The following is a 23,045-nucleotide window of genomic DNA, read 5'->3' as shown; positions in this document are numbered from 1 at the left end:
CTTACCTAAGAAAAGTATACTTTCTATTCAGGGTGCGTTGAGGTTCACCAGACTGATTCCTGGGATGGTGGTATGTTTGTCATATGAGAAGTGATCAAGTGTGAGGAGCGAGATCAGAGATAATGGGAACTGCAGATGCTGGAGAATCCAAGATAACAGAGTCAGATGAAGGGTCTAGGCCCGAAACATCAACTTTTGTGCTCCTAAGATGCTGCTTGGCCCGCTGTGTTCATCCAGCCCCACACTCTGTTATCTAGGTGTGAGGAGCAGTTGAGGACTCTGGATCTGCACTCAAATGAAGTTTAGAAGGATGAGGGGGGAGTCTTATTGAAGCTTACAGAATACTGAGAGACCTGGATAGAATGGCAAGATGTTTCCTCTAACAAGAGAGATCAGGACCTGAGAGCATGGCCTCAGAGTGAATGGACGACCTCTAAAATTGAGATGAGGATAAATTTCTTCAGCCAGAGGGTGGTGAATCTAGGGAACTCATTGCCACAAAGGGCTGTGAAGGTCAAATCATCACGTGTTTTTAAGACAGTGAGGGATAGGTTCTCAATCAGTATGAGGATCAAGGGTTTTAGGAAGAAAGCAGGCGAATGGAATTGAGAAACATAGTAGACATGATTAAATGCTGAAGCAGACTTGATGGGCCAAGTAGCGTAATTCTGCTTATATATTTAATAGACTTTGGTCGGGCCTTTAATCACTGGAGTTTAGAGAATTAAAGGGAATCTTATCGAAATATAAAAAATGTGGACAGAGCTGGATAGACTGGGTGCAGGGGTGTTTCCCCTGGCTGGAGGGAGGGAGTACAGAACAAGGGGTCAGGATGTGATGTACACCAATTTGGACTGAAATGAAGAAATATTTCTACACAGAAGGCAGTGTCGCTGTGGAATTCTCAACCGCAGAATACTGTGGAGGTGCAGTCACTCAATATGGTTAAGAGGCCAATTTCTGTAGGTTAATATTGTGGAGGGACATGGGGAAGAGACTAGAAACAGGGCAGTGACATGTTAGATCAACCATGATCATGTTGAATGGCAGAACAGGCTCAAAGGGCCAAATGGCCTGCTCATTGAATAGAATCAAACGTTACAGAAGAGATCCTACAGTCGATCAAGTCGGTACAACCAAATATACACTATTCCCATAGCCTTAAACATTATGACATTTCATGTGCTCATCCAAGTACATTTTGAAGATTCTGAGGCAACCTGCCACAGCTACCCTCCCAAGCAGTGCATTCCAGACCCTCAACCACCATGGGCTGGGTGAAGAGAATTTTCCTCAGATCCCCTTTAAACCTCCTGTCTTTCACTTTAAAATTTTGGCTCCTTGCTATTGACCCTGCAGCTGAAGGATACAGCTGCTTTCTATTCACCCCATCTATGCCTCTTAGTCTTATACAGTGCCATCAGTTCACCCCTCAACTTCCTCTGCTTCAAAGAAAACAATCTGAGCTTATCCCGCCCCTCTTCATCGTTGAAATGCTCCATCCCAGGCAACATTCTGGTTAATCTCCTCTGCACCCTCTCCAGCACAATCATGTCTTTCCAGTAGGTGCGGTGACCAGAACTGCACACTGTACTCCAGCTGTGGCCTAAGCGTAGTCCTGTACATCTCCAGCATCACCTCCTTGCTGTTATAATCTGTGCTATGACTGATAAAGGCAATTGTCCTGGAGACCTTCTTAACTACCTTATTAACCTGTCTTACCAACTTCAGAGATCTGTGTACAAACACCCCCAAGATCCCTCTGTACCTCTGAACTTTCTACTGACCTGCCATTCATTGTGTATTTCCTTATCTTTTTATTTCTTCCAATTTCTCAACTGAACTTGCTGTCACCACTTCCAGGCAGCCGCCACACCTCAACTACTCACTTATTTTTAAAAAAACTTTTTCTTCCGATTCCAATATGAATGCAATCCCATTGCAATCATACACAACTGTATTGACACATGGCCACACATTCAGAGAGTGGTATGCAGAACTATCTACTTATAGAAGTTTTAAGAAAACCCCTGTCTATTTCTTGATATATCAGTCACAACTCTCTTCCTTAACTCCTCACTTGATCATGTATCAACGCACGCTTATTCCATTATTCTAACCCTTCAAAACAGGAAGCAGCCAAGATTTTGCAATCAAAATCCAAACACAATAAATGAATATTTTACAACTTTTTTAATCTTGCCTTTTAAGAAAGATGCATGTTGATGATACATTTTATAAAAGAAATGATTTAGCTCTGAGTGAATGATGCAATAAAACATTGCAATTCAACAATAATAGCAGCTGGAATTACATTCATCAAATACCGTGCACAACGCACCCTACTCACAAAGACAATGATAGAATTTGACCATAAATTTACAGGTGGCATTGGGTATAGTCCTAAACTGCTGTACCAGCAGAAAGCAAGGAGAATAAAGACTAGTCATAACAGCAATTTAAATCAGATATCCAATCCTCACATGACTGTAGTTACTGTGGGTATAAAGTTATACAAAAGTCAGGTTATATAAAGAAAGCATTTTCTTAAAAAATGATAAAATGGAAGAATACAAATTCATGCAAGTCAGTTTCCTGAAGCCTCTGGTTTTGATGAACAAGGCAAATGGACAGACATTACCTCATGTTGAGACAGAAATTGATCACACCATGTTTACATAGAGACTCGATCTCAATCCTCGAGCCATTGACCTGTATTACTTTGACTCGATGCTCACCTATTGAGAAAAAGAAGTTTAGAAAATCTTGTCACTTCAGGGAAGTTTGTCACTGAATGAGCAGGCTGTCCAAAGCTACTGCTGTCCAGGAGATTCTGGATCCTCCTGGGTTTGAATGATGTGGAACAAGGTGACATTGAATAAAACTTGATGGCCATTGTTCCAGGCATACAGCATTCGGTCTCTGGCATTGTAATCCAGCATGGAAATGTGGAAGTACTGGTTGTGGAATGGGATGTCTGTATACTCATAACTTGAAGTCTTGGTGGAGTATGCAAAGTAGACCTTGGCCCCAGTCAGGTGGGAATTGGTGACATACAATGTGCCACAGATCATGAAGGCCTCACCAGCACTCCTCTTAGGATAGACTGTGTCCCAGCTTTTCTGCACCTCCAGGGTCTGCTCATCAAGCTGGCTGATGACAATATTTCCTGCATTCTGATTGGTAGCATAGACAGCCCAGATTCCACCCTCATCAGCCATGAGGTCAATGTCAGAGAAACCACCCCAGGTATATGGATAGATGTTATTGAAGCCAGCATACTCCAGGCTGCGCTGGGCCAATACTGAGCCTGTCTCAAAGTTATACTTCACCAGGGTGTTGCTCTGGTACTTGTTAAAGTAGAGAGAGCCATTATAGACCAGGTGATTGGTTCCTGCCCAGGGATAGGGCAGGCGGTAGAGCCTGTAATCCTCTCCATTCATAAAGGCTGTCATTGATCTGTATTCGCGAACCACTTTACTGCTTGTGTATCCATCCATGTACCACACCTATTGGAGCAAAATACAGGCTAGGTCAATACTTCTACTCCAAAATTAAATGCACACAGTTTTCCCCAGATAGAGAGAGAGAGAGAAAGAAAGATTTTTAGCACCCTCTCAACCTGTCCTACCAATTTTAATATCCTCTTCACATATATACTATAAGACCTTAAGAAATAGGAGCAGGAGTAGGCCATTTGGCCTCCCGAGCTTGCTCACCATTCAGTGGGAGCATGGCTGATCTAACAGTCTTCATGTGTACTCTCCTTGTAAATCTTGAATCCCCAACCGATAAAGAATCTATCTATCTCAGTCTTAAAAAATATACTAGGACTCTGCCTGCACATCTCTCTTTCAAAGAGTTCCAAAGACCCTCAATTGTCTGAGAAGAAATTCCTCCTCATCACAGTCTTAAATTGTTGCCACTTAACTTTGAAACTATGCTTTTTGGTCCTGACTGTCCTAAGAGGGAAGACGTCGCTCAGGATTTATCTTATCAAGCCCCTTAAGAATTGTAGATGGCTCAATGTAGTCATCGCCCATTCTTCTAACTTCCAGTGAATAGAACCCGAAACTGTTCAGCCTTTGTTCATAAGACAATCCGTCCATACCAGGGATCAGCTTAGTGAACCTTCTCTGAACTGCCTCCGAAGAAATAATAGACTTCCTTAAAAATGGGTTCCAAAACTGCTCACAGTACTTCAGTCTCACCTGCACTGTATACAGTTGTAGTCTTATACTCCAAACCCCTTGAAATAAGGACCAACTTTCCAGTAGCCTTCCAGATTATCTGCTGCATCTGTGTGCGAGCTTTCTGTGTTTCATGTGTAAGTACCTCCAAGTTTCTCTGTGTTGCAGCTTTTCTCCATTTAAATAATATTCTGGGTTCTTTTGTTCTCCTTTCCAAAATGAAGAACTTTGCATTTTCCCATATTGTATTCCATTTGCCAACACTTTGCCCATTTATTTAAACTATCAGTATCTCTCTGGAAACTGTTTGTATTCATCTTGCAACCTGCCCTTCCACCTATTTTTTGTGAGATCTACAAATCTAGCTACAGTACATTCACCTTCTTCCTCCAAGTCATTAATACGTATCATAAACAGTTTTTGGTCCCTGTAAAACCCCACTGGTCACCAATCTGAAAAAGAATCCTTTATCTCCATTCAATGTTTCCTTTCCATGAGCCGATTGTCTATCCAAGAAAATATACCACCTCCAACACCATGGGCTCTTATTAGTCAAACTCTTGTGAGGTACCTTGTTGAACATCTTCTGGAAGTCCAGATATAACACATCTACTGGTTCCTCTCTAAATACGCTGATTGAGGTTTCCGCAAAAAACTAACAAATTAGTCAGATATGATTTCCCTTTCGTGATGCCATGCTGACTCTGCTTGATTAGACCATGACTTTCCAAAGGTTCTGCTATTACTTCCTTTATAATTAATTCCAATACTTTTTCAATGACAGATGTTTGGCTAAATGGCCTATAGTTACCCACTTTTTGGCTCTCTCCTTTATTTTGAATTGGGGTGTCGCATCAACAGTTTACCTATTCTCTGGATTTTCTCCAGGACCCAATGATTTTTTTTGAAAATTAACATCCAATGAATCCACAATCATTGTACTTACCTCTTTTAAGATCATAAGATAGAAGCAGTCAAGATCAGGGGACTTAGATGCCTTTAATCCCTTAGTTTGTCTAATTCTATTTCTTTAATGATGGTGATAATGTTTATTTCCTCCATCATTTTCCTTAGAAAGAATGGAATGTTTGAAGTATCTGCCTCAGAAATATCCATTTTATTCCTCTAATTTCTTGTTCCCCAAAACTGTCTCTCAGTTTCATTTTCTAAGGAGCCTATGTTCAATTTGATTGTCTCTTCCTTTTTATACATTTAAAAAAGCTTTTACTATCAGATTTTATAATATTTGCTAATTTGCCGTTCTAGTTTATTTTACCTGTCATAGAATTATAGAATTTTACAGAGCAGAAGGGGGGCATTCAGCTCATTGTGTCTGTTCTGGCTGAAAAAAAGCTACCTAAATGATCTCGTTCTCCACCCCAAATCCATAGCCCCTTACATTCATCACTTTCAAATAAGTATCCAGCTCTCTTTTGAAATCTTCTGTGAAATCAGCTTCCACCACTCTTCCAGGCAGTGCATTCCAAACCCTAGCAACTCTCTGAGTAAAGACGTTTCTCCTCATCTCACTCATAGCTGATAATCTTGAAATTGTGACCCTTAGTTACTGACATTCCAACGAGGGGAAACAGAATATCCTTCTTTATCATGTCAAAATTATTCATAATTTGGATCACTTCAATAAGGTTACCTCTTAATCTTCCCTGTACGAAGGAGATTAAGCCCAATTTCTCTAAGCATTCCTTGTATCTAAAATCCCTCATTCCTGTTATCATTTCTAGTAATTGCCTGTTGCACCCTCTCCAAGGATCTAACATCTTTCCTTAGGTAAGTTGCCCAGAACGCAACACAATACTTCAAGGGCTACGGGGAGAGTGCAGGGAAGTGGAGTTGAAATGCCCATCAGCCATGATTTAAATGGCGGAGTGGACTTGATGGGCCGAATGGCCTTACTTCCACTTCTATGTCTTATGGTCTTATGGAATGTTGTCAGACCAATGATTTGTAGAGGTGTTGCATCACTTCCTTGCTTTTATGCTCTTGGCCTCTATTTATATACCCAAGGATCCTATAAACTTTCTCAATAATTGTTTCAACTTGTCTGGCCATCTTCAGAGAATTAGCACATGTGAACCTTGAGGTCCCTCTGCTCCTGTACTCCCCTCAAAGTTGTTCCATTGAACCTGTATTGTCTCTGTGGATTTCTTCCACCAAATTGCATTACCTCACACTTCTGCGCATTGAAATTCATCCGGCAGGTGTCTGTCAATTTGGCCAACTTGTCAATGTTCCTCTGAAGTCGCTCAGCATCATTCTCATAATTAACTATTCTCCCTAGCTTCGTATCATTTAGTAAATTTAGGGACATTGCCCTCAACACGCATCTTCAAATTAGTTATATAAATCAGAAAAGGGATAGGAACATGCCACAGGGCAAGAGTTATAGATGGGGGAAGGGCAATTATAATGCGATTAGGCAAGACTTAGGAGGCATAGAATGGGTTGGCAAAATGGAGGGGAAGGCGACAATCGAAATGTGGAGCTGGTTTAAGGAACAGATATTGCATGTCCTTGATAGCTATGTCCCTGTCAGGCAGGGAGGAAGTGATAAGGTAAGGGAACCATGCGGAAGAGAGACGCTTATGTGACGATGAGATGAGATGGTTCAGATGAGGCGATGAAGTGTTACAGATTAGCTTGGAAGGATTTAAAGAGACAGTTAAGAAGAGCAAGGAGGGGACATGAGCAGACATTAGCAGGTAGAATAAAGGAGAACCCTAAAGCTTTCTATAGGTATGTGAGGAATAAGAGGATGACTAGGGTAGGAATAGGGCCAGTCAAAGACAGATGTGGGAAATTGTGTGTGGACCCTGTGGAGATTGCAGAGGTGCAAAATGATTATTTCTCATCTGTTTTCACTGAGAAACAGGAGAATATAGAGGAGATGACTGAGTTACGGGCTACTAGAATTGAAAGGATGAAAGTTGGTAAGGAGGAGGTGTTATCAATTCCAGAAGGTGTGAAGGTAGATAAAACCCCTGGGCCAGATGGGATTTTTCTGAGGATTCTCTGGGAAGCTAGGGAGGAGGTGGCGGAGCCTTTGGCCTTGATCTTTGAGTCCTCATTGTTACAGGTTTAGTGCCAGAGGACTGGAGGATCGCAAATGTTGTGCCCTTGTTCAAGAAGGGCAGTAGAGATGACCCAGGTAATTATAAACCTGTGAGCTTAGGTCTGTTGTAGGAAAAGTTTTGGAAAGAATTATAAGAGATAGGATTTATAATCATCTAGCAAGCAACAATTTGTTTGAAGATAGTCAGCATGGATTCGTCAAGGGCAGGTTGTGTCTCACAAACCTCACTGAGTTTTTTGAGAAGGTGACCAAGCATGTAGATGAGGGAAGGGCAGTTGACGTGGTGTACATGGACCTCAGTAAAGCCTTTGATAAGGTTCCACATGGTAGGCTATTGGAGAAAATACAGAGGCACAGGATTGAGGGAGATTTAGCAGTTTGGATTAGAAACTGGCTTTCTGTAAGAAGGCAAGGTAATAAAATGTGAGGCTGGATGAACACAGCAGGCCAAGCAGCATCTCAGGAGCACAAAAGCTGACGTTTCGGGCCTAGACCCTTCATCAGAGAGGGGGATGGGGTGAGGGTTCTGGAATAAATAGGGAGAGGGGGGAGGCAGACCGAAGATGGAGAGAAAAGAAGACAGGTGGAGAGGAGACTATAGGTGGGGAGGTGGGGGGGGGGGGGCGGGGGGGGGATAGGTCAGTCCAGGGAAGACGGACAGGTCAAGGAGGTGGGATGAGGTTAGCAGGAGGTGGAGGTGCGGCTTGGGGTGGGAGGAAGGGATGGGTGAGAGGAAGAACAGGTTAGGGAGGCAGAGACAGGCTGGGCTGGTTTTGGGATGCAGTGGGTGGAGGGGAAGAGCTGGGCTGGTTGTGTGATGCATTGGGGGGAGGGGATGATCTGGGCTGGTTTTGGGATGCGGTGGGGAAAGGGGAGATTTTGAAGCTGGTGAAGTCCACATTGATACCATTGGGCTGCAGGGTTCCCAAGCGGAATATGAGTTGCTGTTCCTGCAACCTTCAAGTGGCATCATTGTGGCACTGCAGGAGGCCCATGATGGACATGTCATCTAAAGAATGGGAGGTGGAGTGGAAATGGTTCGCGACTGGGAGGTGCAGTTGTTTATTGCGAACCGAATGGAGGTGTTCTGCAAAGCGGTCCCCAAGCCTCCGCTTGGTTTCCCCAATGTAGAGGAAGCCACACCGGGTACAATGGATACAGTATACCACATTGGCAGATGTGCAGGTGAACCTTTGCTTAATTTGGAAAGTCATCTTGGGGCCTGGGATGGGGTGAGGGAGGAGGTGTGGGGGCAAGTGTAGCATTTCCTGCGGTTGCAGGGGAAGGTGCCGGGTGTGGTGGGGTTGGAGGGGAGTGTGGAGTGAACAAGGGAGTCATGGACAGAGTGGTCTCTCCGGAAAGCAAACAAGGGTGGGGATGGAAAAATGTCTTGGGTGGTGGGGTCGGATTGTAGATGGCGGAAGTGTCGGAGGATGATGCGTTGTATCCGGAGGTTGGTGGGGTGGTGTGTGAGAACAAGGGGGATCCTCTTTGGGCGGTTGTGGCAGGGGCGGGGTGTGAGGGATGTGTTGCGGGAAATGCGGGAGACGAGGTCAAGGCTGTTCTCGACCACTGTGGGGGGAAAGTTGCGGTCTTTGAAGAACTTGGACATCTGGGATGTGCTGGAGTGGAATGCTTCATCGTGGGAGCAGATGCAACGGAGGCGGAGGAATTGGGAATAGGGGATGGAATTTTTGCAGGAGGGTGGGTGGGAGGAGGTGTATTCTAGGTAGCTGTGGGAGTCGGAGGGCTTGAAATGGACATCAGTTACAAGCTGGTTGCCTGAGATGGAGACTGAGAGGTCCAGGAAGGTGAGGGATGTGCTGGAGATGGCCCAGGTGAACTGAAGGTTGGGTAGAAGGTGTTGGGCCCCAGCTATGCCTGCCTCTTTGTAGGTTACGTGGAACAGTCCCTCTTCCGCACCTACACAGGCCCCAAATCCCACCTCTTCCTCTGTTACATTGATGACTGTATCGGTGCCGCCTCTTGCTCCCCAGAGGAGCTCGAACAGTTCATCCACTTCACCAACACTTCTCTAGCTTCTGCAGTTCCCATTATCACTTCTGTAAGAAGGCAACGAGTGGTGGTTGATGGAAAATATTCAGCCTGGAGTCCGGTTACTAGTGGTGTGCCTCAAGGATCTGTTTTGGGACCACTGCTGTTTGTCATTTTTATAAATGACTTGGACGCAGGCATAGGTGGAAGGGTTAGTAAGTTTGCAGATGACACTAAAGTCGGTGAAGTGGTGGACAGTGTGGAAGAATGTTGCAGGTTGCAGGGAGACTCGGATAAACTGCAGAATTGGGCTGAAAGGTGGCAAATGGAGTTCAATATGGATAAATGTGAGGTGATTCACTTTGGGAACAATAATAGGAAGGCAGAATACTGGGTCAATGGGAAAATTCTTTGTAGTGTGGATGTGCAGAGGGATCTTGGTGTCCATGTACATAGATCCCTGAAAGTTGCCACCCAGGTTGATAGTGCTGTTAAGAAGGCTTACGGTGTGTTAGGTTTTATTGGTAGAGGGATTGAGTTCCGGAGCCGTGATATCATGCTGCAACTGTACAAAACGCTAGTGAGGCCTCATTTGGAATACTGCGTACAGTTCTGGTCACCCCTTTACAGGATAGATGTGGAAGCATTGGAAAAGGTGCAGAGGAGATTTACCAGGATGTTGCCTGGTCTGGAGCGCAGGCCTTTTTGAGAAAGGCTGAGGGACATGGGTCTGTTCTCATTGGAGAGAAGGAGGCTGAGAGGATTTAATAGAGACATAACAAGATGATCGGAGGATTAGATAGGGTGGACAGTGAGAGTCTTTTTCTGAGGATGATGACGTCAGCTCGTACAAGGGGCATAGCTACAAATTGAGGGGTGATAGATTTAAGACAGATGTCAGAGGCAGGTTCTTTACTCAGAGAGTGACAAGGGCGTGGAATGCTCTGCCTGCCAATGTAGTTAACTCAGCCACATTAGGAGCATTTAAACAGTCCTTGGATAAGCATATGGATAATGATGGGGGAGGGGCTTAGATCAGTTCACAGGTCGGCACAACATCGAGGGCCGAAGGGCCTGTTCTGCGCTGTATTGTTCTATGTTCTATGTTCTAAAAGAGTTCCAACACCAATCCCTGGGAAAAACCACTTTCAACTCGTCTCCAATCTGAGAAATGCCCATCTATATCAACACTCTGTTTCTTATCTTCTAGCCAATGTCTAATCCATGCTGCCAAGGACCAATCAATCCCAAATGTTTCTACTTTGCTAACCCACCTGCCATGTGGCACCGTATCAAATCCTTTCTGAAAATACAAATGTACAACATCAACAATACCCTTGTTCACTACTGGTGTCACCTCCTCAAAGAACTCAATCAGATTTGGCAGACTGGTCCTGCCTTTGACAAAGCCATGGTGTCAGTCTAGTATTTATTTCTCTCTAAGTGTATTTTTATCTTATCCCGTATTATGGCCTCTATCATGTTTCCCATCATTGATTTCAAGATGGCAAGACTGTAGTTTACTATGTTTTCCCCTGCACCTTCTTTTAACAACAGTGTCATATTTACAATCCTCCTGTATTCAGACAGACCTGGAAAATTTCTCTCAATAGCTCCATGGTTTCTCCCACAACTCTCTCAGCAATCTCGGATTCATCCCATCCAGGCCTGGCAACTTCACTACCTGGAGGTTTGCTAGTCTTTTTAGTATCTCTTCTTATGATACTCTTCAGTTGCTCAACACTCACATTTTTAACTGGGCCATTGTCATCATCTTCTAATTTGGCAAAGACAGAAGCCAAATATTCTTTTCATACCTCTGCTGTACGCTTTGCTTTCGGGAGCAGTTTATCCTGTTTGTTCCATAATAGGCATCTCTCTACCTTTTGGTAATCTTTGATTGTTAATATGTTTGAAGAACATTCAACTATTTGTTTTAGCAGAGCCTGCCATCCTTTCCTCATGTTTCGTCTTAGCTTTCCTTATTCCAGCCTTAGCTTTTCTCCTGCATTTGAGATATTCTTCTTGATTTCTTTGCTACTATGATTCTGGTATGCATCCCATGCCTCTTTTCCCTGCCTTATTTTCAAGATCCTTAGTCATCCAGGGTACTTGAGTTTTGGATATCCCGTAGTTAATTCTCATGGGTATGTACCAAGCTTGCACTCTATTCATCTCTGAGTCTTCCATTTTCAACCATTGTTTCATTCACCAAAATATGTTTTGAATCAACCTACTCCGGTTCAACATTTTAGACCCCTGTTATCTGCCCTTTTCCAGTCTGGGATCTTAATCCTTGACTAATTTTTATCCTTTTCCAACTTAATATTGAACCTTATTATATTATGATTGCTATTTCCTGAATGCTCCTGCATTCTGCTTGCTTCATTTCTTGGGACCAGACCCAGCTCAACCCCCTCCCTAGGAGGCCTGGAAATGTACTGTTCCAGAAAATCCTCCCGCACACATTGCAAGAATTTCTCCCCTTCAATGCCCCACAATCTATTTTTCTCTCAGTCTGCCCTCAGGTAATTAAAATCACCAATTATCAGAACCCTACTTGTCCTGCAGATTTCCATAATCTGCCTAAAAATTATCTCTTCTACTCCTTCCTCACTATTTGGAGATCTATAATAACTACCCAACAAGGTCACTACTCCCTTCCTGTTTCTCACCTGCAACCATATAGATTATAATTCAGGAAATGGCTCTTGTTCAAAAGCAATGGTACTATCTTTCACCAAGGCTACTACACATTCTCCCTTTATACCCACCTTGTTTCTTCTAAAATACCTCTAAGCTGGGGTGTTAAGTATCAGCCCTGTTCTGGCCTGAGCCACGTTTCTGTCAGTTCTACCGTGTCATATCCTGCTAGAGAAATTTCTGCTTCCAATTTCCCAATTTTGGCCACTATACTCCATACTCCACTATACTCACTCGCTAGAGTGGGGGTAATGGCCTAGTGGTATTATCACAGGAATGTTAATCCAGAGACGCAAGTAATGTAGCAACCTGGGTCAAATCACACCATGGCAGATGATGGAGTTTGAATTCAATAAGTATCAGGAATTAACCATCTAATGATGACCATGAATCCATTGTCGATTGTTGGAAAAACCCATCTGGTTTAGTAGAGTCATAGGGATGAAAAGCACAGAAATAGACTCTTTGGTCCAACTTGACCATACCAAACAGATATCCTAGATAAATCTAGTCCCATCTGCCAAAATTTGGCCCCTATCCCTCTAAACTCTTCCTTAGTCATATACCCATCCAGATGCCTTTTAGAACATAGAACATAGAACATTACAGCACAGTACAGGCCCTTCGGCCCTCGATGTTGTGCCGACCTGTCATACCGATCTCAAGCCCATCTAACCTACACTATTCCATGTACGTCCATATGCTTGTCCAATGACGACTTAAATGTACCTAAAGTTGGAGAATCTACTACCGTTGCAGGCAAAGCGTTCCATTCCCTTACTACTCTCTGAGTAAAAAAACTATGTCTGACATCTGTCCTATATCTTTCACCCCTCAATTTAAAGCTATGCCTCCTCGTGCTCGCCGTCACCATCCTAGGGCTTATACAGTTAATGGTAGGGCCTTGGGTAGAGTTGTAGAACAGAGGGAGCTAGGGCTGCAGGTACATAATTCTTTAAAGTTTCCGTCACATTTAGAGAGAATGGTTAAAAAGGCATGTGGCATGCTTGCCTTCACTGCTCGGTCCTTTGAATATAAGAGTTGGGAAGCTATGTTAAGGTTGTACGGGACATTGGTGAGGCCTCTTCTGGAATACTGTGTCCAGTTCTGGCCACCCAGTTACAGGAAGGATATCATCAAGCTGGAGAGGGTTCAGAAGAGATTTACCAGGATGCTGCCGGGTATTGTAGGTTTGAGTTATAAGGAAAGGGTGGATAGGCTGGGACTTTTATCACAAGTTGAGAGGCGACCTGAAAGAAGTTTATAAAATAATAAGAGGTACAGGTAGAGTTGGTGGTAGCTGTCTTCTGCCTAGGGTGAGGAATTTTAAGATTAGGGGATACATTTTTAAATGAGAGGAGAGAGATCCAAAAAAGACATAAGAGGCAAATCTTTTTACACAGAGAGTGGTTCGCATGCAGAATGTACTTCCTGATGAAGTATTGGATGCGGTAAAATTACAACATTTAAAAGACACCTGGACAAGTACACGAACAGGAAAATTCGGAAGGATATGGGCCAGGAGCAGGCAGGTGGGGCAATTTTAGTTTGGGATTATGTTTGGCATGGCTAGTTGGACCAGAGGATCTGTTTCCATGCTGTATGACTCTGACTCGATTCTATTATTTCTCATAAATTTGAAACAACGGACTACAGCCCACAATTTCTTAAACCGTAGAAATTTAACAGAAACACGGAATAGAGTAAGTTGGGCCTGTACTCATTAGGGTTGTGAAGAATGAGAGGCATTCTAATCAAAACATACACAACTTTTAGGGGATTTGATAGTTTGGATGCGGAGAGGTTGTTTCAACTTCCAGGACCAACAAGTATAAATCTCAGAATAAGAGGTTGCCCTTTTGAGACACAGATATAGAGTAATTCCTTCTCTCAGAGGATAATTGTACCAGCATCCACCACTTCCTCAGGTAGCTCCTTTTTCTCATGCATCACCCTCTGTGTGAAAAACCTGACCCTTAAGCTCCTTTTAAATCTTTCCCCTCTCACGTTAAACCTATGCCCTCTAGTTTTGGGCTCCCCTAGCCTGAGAAAAAGACCTTGTCTATTTAGCCTATCCGTGCCCCTCATGATTTTATAACCATCTATAAGGTCAGTCCTCAGCCTCCAACAGTCCAGGGAAAATAGCCCCAGCCTATTCAGCCTCTCCCTTTAGCTCAAACCCTCCGACAATCCTTGTAAATCTTTTCTGAACCCTTTCAAGTTTCACAACATCCTTCCTAATAGTAGGGAGACCAGAATTGCAAGCAGTGTTCCAAAAGCAGCCTAACCAATATCCTGTACAGCCACAACATGACCTCCCAACTCCTGTACGCAATGACAACAACAAAAACAGAAGTTGCAAGAAAAGCTCAGCAGGTCTGGCAACATTTGTGAAGAAGAAAATCAGAGTTAACGTTTCTTGTCCAGTGGCCCTGAGGAAGGGTCACCAGACCCGAAATGTAAACTCTGATTTTTTCTTCACAGTTGCTGCCTGACGTGCTGAGCTTTTCTGGCAACTTCTGTTTTTGCTCCTGATTTACAGTATCAACAGTTCTTTCAGTTTCTATACGCAATGCACTGATCAATGAATGCAAGCAGACCAAACACCCTCTTCACTGCCCTATCGAACTGCAGTTCCACAAAGAACTATGAACCTGCACTCCAAGGTCCCTTTGTTCAGCAGTGCTCCCCAGGACCTTACCGTTAAGTATATAAGTTTGGCCCTGAGTGCTTTTCCAAAATGCAGCACCTCACATATGTCTAAACTAAATTCCATCTGCCACTCTTCTGCCCATTGGCCCATTTGCTCAAGATTCTTTTGTACTTTGAGGTAACTTTCTTCGCTGTTCACTACACTTCCAATTTTGGTGTCATCTGAAAACTTACTAACCATGCCTTTCAGAAGATCCAATTCAAGAGCAAACTATATGGTGAATGGACAAGTCCTGGGGAAAATTGATGCACAGAGAGATCTGGGTGTTTAGGTCCATTGTACTCTGAAGGTGGCAATGCAGGTCGATAGAGTGGTCAAGAAGGCATATGGCATGCTTTCTTTCATTGGACAGGGTATTGAGTACAAGAGTTGGCAGGTCATGTTACAGTTGTATAGGATTTTGTTTCGACCATATTTGGAATACTACATACAGTTCTGGTTGCCACATTACCAAAAGGAGGCGGATGCTTTGGAGAGGGTGCAAAGGAGGTTCACCAGGATGTTGCCTGGTATGGAGGGTGCTAGCTATGAAGAGAGGTTGATTAGATTAGGATTATTTTCATTAGAAAGACGGAGGTTGAGGGAGGACCTGATTGAGGTCTACAGAATAATGAGAGGTATAGACAGGGTGGATAGCAAGAAGCTTTTTCCCACAGTGGAGGACTCAATTACGAGGTGGTCATGATTTCAAGGTGAGAGGGGAGAAGTTTAAGGAAGTTATGCATGGAAAGTTCTTTACTCAGAGGGTGATGGGTGCCTGGAACGCGTTGCCAGCGGAGGTGGTAGAGGCGGGCACGATAACTTCATTTAAGATGTATCTAGACAGGTACATGAATGAACAGGGAGCAGAGCGATACAGATCCTTGGAAAATAGGCAACAAGTTTGGATAGAGGATTTGGATCGGCACAGGCTTGGAGGGCGAAAGACCCTGTTCCTGTGCTGTAATTTTCTTTGTTCTTTGTTCATACCTCCTACAAATGTCCTTTGGGCAAGCAAATCCACCATCCTTACCTGGTCTGGCCTACATGTGACTCTAGCCTCATATCAATGTGGTTGACTCTTAACTGCCCTCTGGGCAATTAGGGATGGGCAATAAATGCTATTCTGGCTAGTAAGACCCACATCCCTTGAATGAATTTTTAAAAATATAGAACATAGATCAGCACAGCATAGTGCAGGACCTTTGGCCCACGATGTTGCGCTGAACTTTTACCCTAAACCTAAAGCCTATCTGACCTCCACCACTGCTATCATCCATTTGCCGATCTAATAGCCACTTAAATGCCCCTAATGGGGCCGACTCCACTATCCGCTCTGGCAATACATTCCACGCCCCGACCACTCTCTGAGTAAAGAACCTTCCTCTGATGTCTCCCCTATATCTACCTCCACTCACTTAAACTAAAGTAAGATTAGGGTCAGTCAAGGACAGTCGTGGGAAATTGTGCATGGAGGCTAAAGAGATAGGAGAGGCGCTAAATGAATATTTTTCTTCAGTATTCACACAGGAAAAAGACAATGTTGTCAAGGAAAATACTGAGATACAGGTTCTTAGACTAGACGGGATTGATGTTCACAAGGAGGGGGTGTTAGCAATTCTAGAAGGTGTGAAAATAGATAACTACCATGGTCCAGATGGGATTTATCCTAGGATTCTCTGGGAAGCTAGGGAGGAGATTGCAGAGCCTTTGGCTTTGATCTTTGTGTCATTATAGTCTACAGGAATAGAGCCAGAAGACCAGAGGATAGCAAATGTTGTCCCCTTGTTCAAGTAGGGGAGTAGAGACAACCCTGGTAATTATAGACCAGTGAGCCTTACTTCGGTTGTGGGTAAAGTGTTGGAAAGAATTATAAGAGAGAGGATGTATTATCATCTAGAAAGGAATAATTTGATTAGGGATAGTCAACACAGAGGCATGGCATTGAGGGTGATTTAGCGGTTTGGATCAGAAATTGGCTTGCTGTAAGAAAGCAGAGGGTGGTGGTTGATGGGAAATGTTCATCCCGGAGACCAGTTACTAGTGGTGTACTGCAAGGGTCGGTGTTGGGTCCACTGCTGTTTGTCATTTTTATAAATGACCTGGATGAGAGCATAGGATGGGTTAGTAAATTTGCAGATAATACTAAAGTCGGTGGAGTTGTGGATAGTGCAGAAGGATGTTGCAGGTTACAGGGGGTCATAGGTAACATAGAACAGAGATCATAGAACATTACAGCACAGTACAGGCCCTTCGGCCCTCAATGTTGTGCCGACCTGTCATATCGATCTCAAGCCCATCTAACCTACACTATTCCATGTACGTCCACACGCTTGTCCAATGACGACTTAAATGTACCTAAAGTTGGCGAATCTACTACCGTTGCAGGCAAAGCGTTCCATTCCCTTACTACTCTCTGAGTTACAGAGGGACATAGATAAGCTGCAGATCTGGGCTGAGAGGTGGCAAATGGAGTTTAATGCAGAAAAGCGTGAGGTGACTCACTTTGGAAGGAGTAACAGGAATACAGAGTACTGGGCTAATGGTAAGATTCTTAGTACTGTGGATGAGCAGAGAGATCACGGTGTCCATGTACATAGATCCCTGAAAGTTGCCACCCAGGTTGATAGGGCTGTTAAGAAGGCGTACGGTGTGTTAGGTTTTACTGGTAGAGGGATTGAGTTTAGGAGCCATGAGGTCATGTTGCAGCTGTACAACACTCTGATGTGGCCGCACTTGGAGTATTGCATACAGTTCTGGTCACTGCATTATAAGAAGGATGTGGAAGCTTTGGAAAGGGTGCAGAGATTTACCAGGATGTTGCCTGGTCTGGAGGGAAGGTCTTATGAGGAGAGGCTGAGGGACTTGAGGCTTTTTTTGTTAGAGAGAAGAAGGTTGAGAGGCAACAATAGAGACATACAAGATGATCAGAGGGTTAGATAAGGTGGACAGTGAGAGCGTTTTTCCTAGGATGGTGATAGCTAGCATGAGGGGACATAGCTTTAAATTGAGGGGTGATAGATATCGGACAGATGTCAGAGGTAGATTCTTTACTCAGAGAGTAGTAAGGGCATGGAATGCCCTGCCTGCAACAGTAGTAGATTCGCCAACTTTAAGGGCATTTAAATGGTCATTGGATAAACATATGGATGATAATGGAATAGTGTAGGTTAGATGGGCTTCAGTTTGGTTTCACAGGTTGGCGCAACATTGAGGGCCGAAGGGCCTGTACTGCGCTGTAATGATCTATGTTCTATGCCCTCTCATAATGGCTACCTCCACCCTTGGAAATAATCTCTGGTTGTCAACTCTATCTATACCTCTGATTATTTTGCACATTTTTTTTGATCATATGATTTCGACCAGTTATTATGTCTTTCCTACCATGAGGAGGCAACCATTTCTTTATTCCCTGTCAACACTCAATCTTTCTAACACTTAGAGTCATAGATTTATACAGCATGGAAACAGGCCCTTCAGCCCAACCAGGTTTCTGAAATGGAACTCGTCCTATTTGTCTGCGTTTGTCCCACATCTTTGTAAATCTTTCCGATCCTTGCACCTGTCCAAATATCTTTTGAACATTGTAATTGTCTCCACTTCCTCTGGCAGCACGTTCCATCCACACACTCACTTAATGGTGTCCCTGAAGTCCCTTTTAAATCATTCCCCTCTCACCCTAAACCTATGCCTTCTATTTTTGGACTCTTCTACCCTGGGGTAAAGACATGCTTTTCACCTTATCTCATGTGATGTACTGTGTACAATCCTGGTCACCCTGCTATTCGAAGGGTGTTATTAAACCGGAAAGGGTGCAAAAAGGTTTACTGGGAAGTTACTGAGACTGCAGTATTTGAGTTGTAAGATAGGTTGGATAGGCTAATTTTTTTTCCTCTGGAGTGGAAGAGGCTGAAGGCTGACCTTAAGGAAGTTTTTAAAACCAGTGGGGCATAGATAGGGTGGCTAGCCAGCTAATGTCTTAGATTTCCCTGTTTCCCATCTTCTTTCATTAGCCGTCACCAGTATTTTCAAACTAGGCCCATTACTCAACCCACCCCCACACCCACTTGCAACTTTAAATCCATTCTTTTATAAGTATAAATCTTTATTATCGTTTTAATCCACCTTTGCTGGATTTCAAAATTATCACAATTTTTGGGGCTATCACTGACGTTGGCCTCCTTATATGGGTTTTTCTTTCAACTTAGTATTCTCCTAACTTCCTTGGTTAGCTCTGGAGGGGTCTATCCTCCCTCTTCAAATCTTTGATCCTAACAAGAATGTATTTTTGTTGAGAGTCATGAATTACCACCTCAAATGCCTACCACTGCCTGTTTACTGTTGTTCCTGCTAATCAATCCATTCAGTCCAATTTAGCTAATTCTATCCACATTGTGATGGCCATTATTTAAATTAAACACAGTTGTTTCTGACCCACGTTGCTCTCACACAAACAGAACATTAAATTCAAGATAATAAAGTGTGAAGCTGGATGAACACAGCAGGCCAAGCAGCATCTCAGGAGCACAATCTATCATTTTGTGATCTCTACTTCTCATGGGATCTTTTACTTGGAGGTCACTCATTAAACCTGTCTCATTATCCATTACCAGATCCAGGATAGTCTACTCCCTGATAATGGGAACTGCAGATGCTGGAGAATCCAAGATAATAAAGTGTGGAGCTGGATGAACACAGCAGGCCAAGCAGCATCTCAGGAGCACAATCGTCACCATCCCCTCAGACCTGCCACTGACTGAGGACGAACGGTCAGTCCTAAGCAAGGGGCTCACCTTTGTCCCCCTACAACCACACATCAACGAATACCAGTCACGTTTGGACACCGAGCAATTTTTCCGCCGCCTTCGCCTCCATGCTTACTTCTTTAACTGGGAGCCTAACCCTCCCTCCACTGACCCCTTCACCTGCCTCCAATACAAGTCCTCCTCCTGGACACCACCCCCAGGCCTCCTACCCTCCCTCGACCTCTTCATCTCTAACTGCCATCGAGACATTAACCGCCTCAACCTCTCTACCCCTCTCACCCACTCCAACCTCTCCCCCGCAAAACGGGCAGCCCTCCGCTCCAACCCCAACCTCACCATCAAACCCGCAGACAAGGGTGGCGCAGTGGTAGTATGGCGCACTGACCTCTACATCGCCGAGGCCAGACGCCAACTCTCCGACACCTCCTCCTACCGCCCCCTTGATCATGATCCTACCACCGAGCACCAAACCATCACCTCCAATACCATCCATGACCTCATCACCTCAGGCAACTTCCCACCCACAGCCTCCAACCTTATTATTCCCCAACCCTGCCCGGCCCGTTTCTATCTCCTTCCCAAAATCCACAAACCTGCCTGCCCTGGCTGACCCATTGTCTCAGCCTGTTTCTGCCCCACTGAACTCATCTCCACCTATCTGGGCTCCATTTTCTCCCCTTTGGTCCAGGAACTCCCCACCTACGTCTGTGACACCACCCACGCCCTCCACCTCCTCCAGGACTTCCAATCCCCTGGCCCCCAACACCTCATTTTCACCATGGATGTCCAGTCCCTATACACCTGTATTCCTCATGCAGATGGCCTCAAGACCCTCCGCTTCTTCCTGTCCCGCAGGCCCAACCAGTCCCCCTCCACTGACACTCTCATCCGCCTAGCCGAGCTCGTCCTCACCCTCAATAACTTCCCTCTCAATTCCTCCCACTTTCTACAGACAAAGGGGATGGCCATGGGTACCCGCATGGGACCCAGCTATGCCTGCCTCTTTGTAGGTTACATGGAACAGTCCCTCTTCCGCATCTACACAGGCCCCAAATCCCACCTCTTCCTCCGTTACATTGATGACTGTATCGGCGCTGCCTCTTGCTCCCCAGAGGAGCTCGAACAGTTCATCCACTTCACCAACACCTTCCACCCCAACCTCAAGTTCACCTGGGCCATCTCCAACACATCCCTCACCTTCCTGGACCTCTCAGTCTCCATCTCAAGTAACCAGCTAGAAACTGATGTCCATTTCAAACCCAACGACTCCCACAGCTACCAAGAATACACCTCCTCCCACCCACCCTCCTGCAAAAATTCCATCCCCTATTCCCAATTCCTCCGCCTCTGCCGCATCTGCTCCCAGGATGAGGCATTCCACTCCCGCACGTCCCAGATGTCCAAGTTCTTCAAGGACCGCAACTTTACCCCACAGTGGTCGAGAATGCCCTTGACCGCGTCTCCCACATTTCCCGCAAACACATCCCTCACACCCCGCCCCCGCCACAACCGCCCAAAGAGGATCCCACTCGTTCTCACACACCACCCCACCAACCTCTGGATACAACGCATCATCCTCCGACACTTCCGCCATCTACAATCCGACCCCACCACCCAAGACATTTTTCCATCCCCACCCTTGTCTACCTTCCAGAGAGACCACTCTGTCCATGACTCCCTTGTTCGCTCCACACTCCCCACCAACCCCACCACACCTGGCACCTTCCCCTGCAACCACAGGAAGTGCTACACTTGCCCCCACACCTCCTCCCTCACCACCATCCCAGGCCCCAAGATGACTTTCCATATTAAGCAGAGGTTCACCTGCACATCTGCCAATGTGGTATACTGTATCCATTGTAACCGGTGTGGCTTCCTCTACATTGGGGAAACCAAGCGGAGGCTTGGGGACCGCTTTGCAGAACACCTCCACTTGTTTCGCAACAAACAACTGCACCTCCCAGTCGCAAACCATTTCAACTCCCCCTCCCATTCTTTAGACGATATGTCCATCATGGGCCTCCTGCAGTGCCACAATGATGCCACCCGAAGGTTGCAGGAACAGCAACTCATATTCCGCTTGGGAACCCTGCAGCCCAATGGTATCAATGTGGACTTCACCAGCTTCAAAATCTCCTCTTCCCCCACTGTATCCCAAAACCAGACCAGCTCGTCCCCTCCCCCCACTGCATCACACAACCAGCCCAGCCTGTCTCTGCCTCCCTAACCTGTTCTTCCTCTCACCCATCCCTTCCTCCCACCTCAAGCTGCTCCTCCATTTCCTACCTACTAACCTCATCCCACCTCCTTGACTTGTCCGTCTTCCCTGGACCGAACTATCCCCTCCCTACCTCCCCACCTATACTCTCCTCTCCACCTATCTTCTTTTCTCTCCATTTCGGTCCGCCTCCCCCTCTCTCCCTATTTATTCCAGAACCCTCACCCCATCTCCCTCTCTGATGAAGGGTCTAGGCTCGAAACGTTAGCTTTTGTGGTCCTGAGATGCTGCTTGGCCTGCTGTGTCCATCCAGCTCCACACTTTATTATCCTAGTCTACTCCCTGGTTGGCTTCATGACATATTGCTCTCGGAAACTATCCATAAAGCACACCATGAATTCATTGTCATAGCTTTCTAACGTGGTTAACTCAATTAAAGACACCCACAATTATTGCTGTATTCTTCTTGCTTGCTTCTGTTATTTCTTGACTTTTTTTTATTAGCATGTGGGATGTTGGCATTGCTGGCTGACCAATATTTAATACTTATTCCTAGTTGTCATTGAGGATGTGGTGAGCTGCCTTCTGAACTGCTGCCCTCAGGGAGGAAATTCCAGGATTTTGACCGGTGATAGTGAAAGATCAATAATATGTTTCCAAATCAGGATGGTGATTGGTTTGGAGGAAAACCTGCAGGTGGCGGTGTTCCCTGTATCTGCTGCCTTTCTCCTTCCAAATGGAAGTGATTGTGTGTTTGGAAGGAGCTGACTAAGGATCTTTGGTGAATTTCTGCAGTGCATTTTGCAGATATTAGGCACTCCTGCTACTGAATGTTGATGGGGGAGGGAGTGGATGCTTTTGGATGTGATGCCAATCAAGTGGGCTGCTTTGACCTCGATGATGTCAAGCTTCCTGAGTGTTGTTGCAACTGCATCCATCCAGGCAAGTGGGGAGTATTCCATGACACTCCTGACTTGTGCCTTATAGTTTTGGAGAGGCTTTGGGAGTCAGAGGATTAGCTACTCACCATAATGTTCCGAGTCACTGACTGCTTTTGTAGCAACTGCATTATATGCTGAGTACAGTTGAGTTTTTGGTCAATGGTAACCCCAGGATGTTGATAGTGGGGTTTCTGTAATTGTATCATCATTGACTGTCAAGGGGTGATGATTAGATAGGCAGCAGCAGAAGTGATCCCCTTCCCGGGGTGTCGGCAGTCGCAGTTCGTTCCTGGGATTTGGCAGTGGTAGTTTCTTTTGCTGAAATGGCAGTGCCAGGAGGTGGCAGCAGCAACATAATCCAGAGCAAGGTACCGACTGCTTTGATGTGGTGGGCCCGGTGTCAGGTTTGAGCCCAGCTTGGGATTCAACAGGTTCAACGGACTCATGAC

The 23,045-nt window shown here is 45.0% G+C and overlaps 1 protein-coding gene across 1 annotated transcript in view; it reads right to left on the bottom strand.

Moving 5' to 3' along the window:
• Positions 1-2,176: 2,176 nt before the first annotated feature.
• The window catches only part of olfm3a (olfactomedin 3a), a 74,172-nt gene continuing 53,303 nt past the window's right edge, over positions 2,177-23,045 (bottom strand). Inside the window, exon 6 of the mRNA XM_048539954.2 lies at positions 2,177-3,509. Coding sequence (XP_048395911.1) covers positions 2,814-3,509 — 696 coding nt within the window. The 3' untranslated portion in view covers positions 2,177-2,813. The remainder of the gene's footprint in view (positions 3,510-23,045) is intronic.

This window comes from Stegostoma tigrinum, chromosome 8, assembly GCF_030684315.1.
Source record: "Stegostoma tigrinum isolate sSteTig4 chromosome 8, sSteTig4.hap1, whole genome shotgun sequence".
In the NCBI taxonomy this organism is placed as follows: domain Eukaryota; kingdom Metazoa; phylum Chordata; class Chondrichthyes; order Orectolobiformes; family Stegostomatidae; genus Stegostoma; species Stegostoma tigrinum.
The sequence above is the reverse complement of the archived record's forward strand: the minus strand, read 5'-3'. Positions and strand labels throughout refer to the sequence as shown.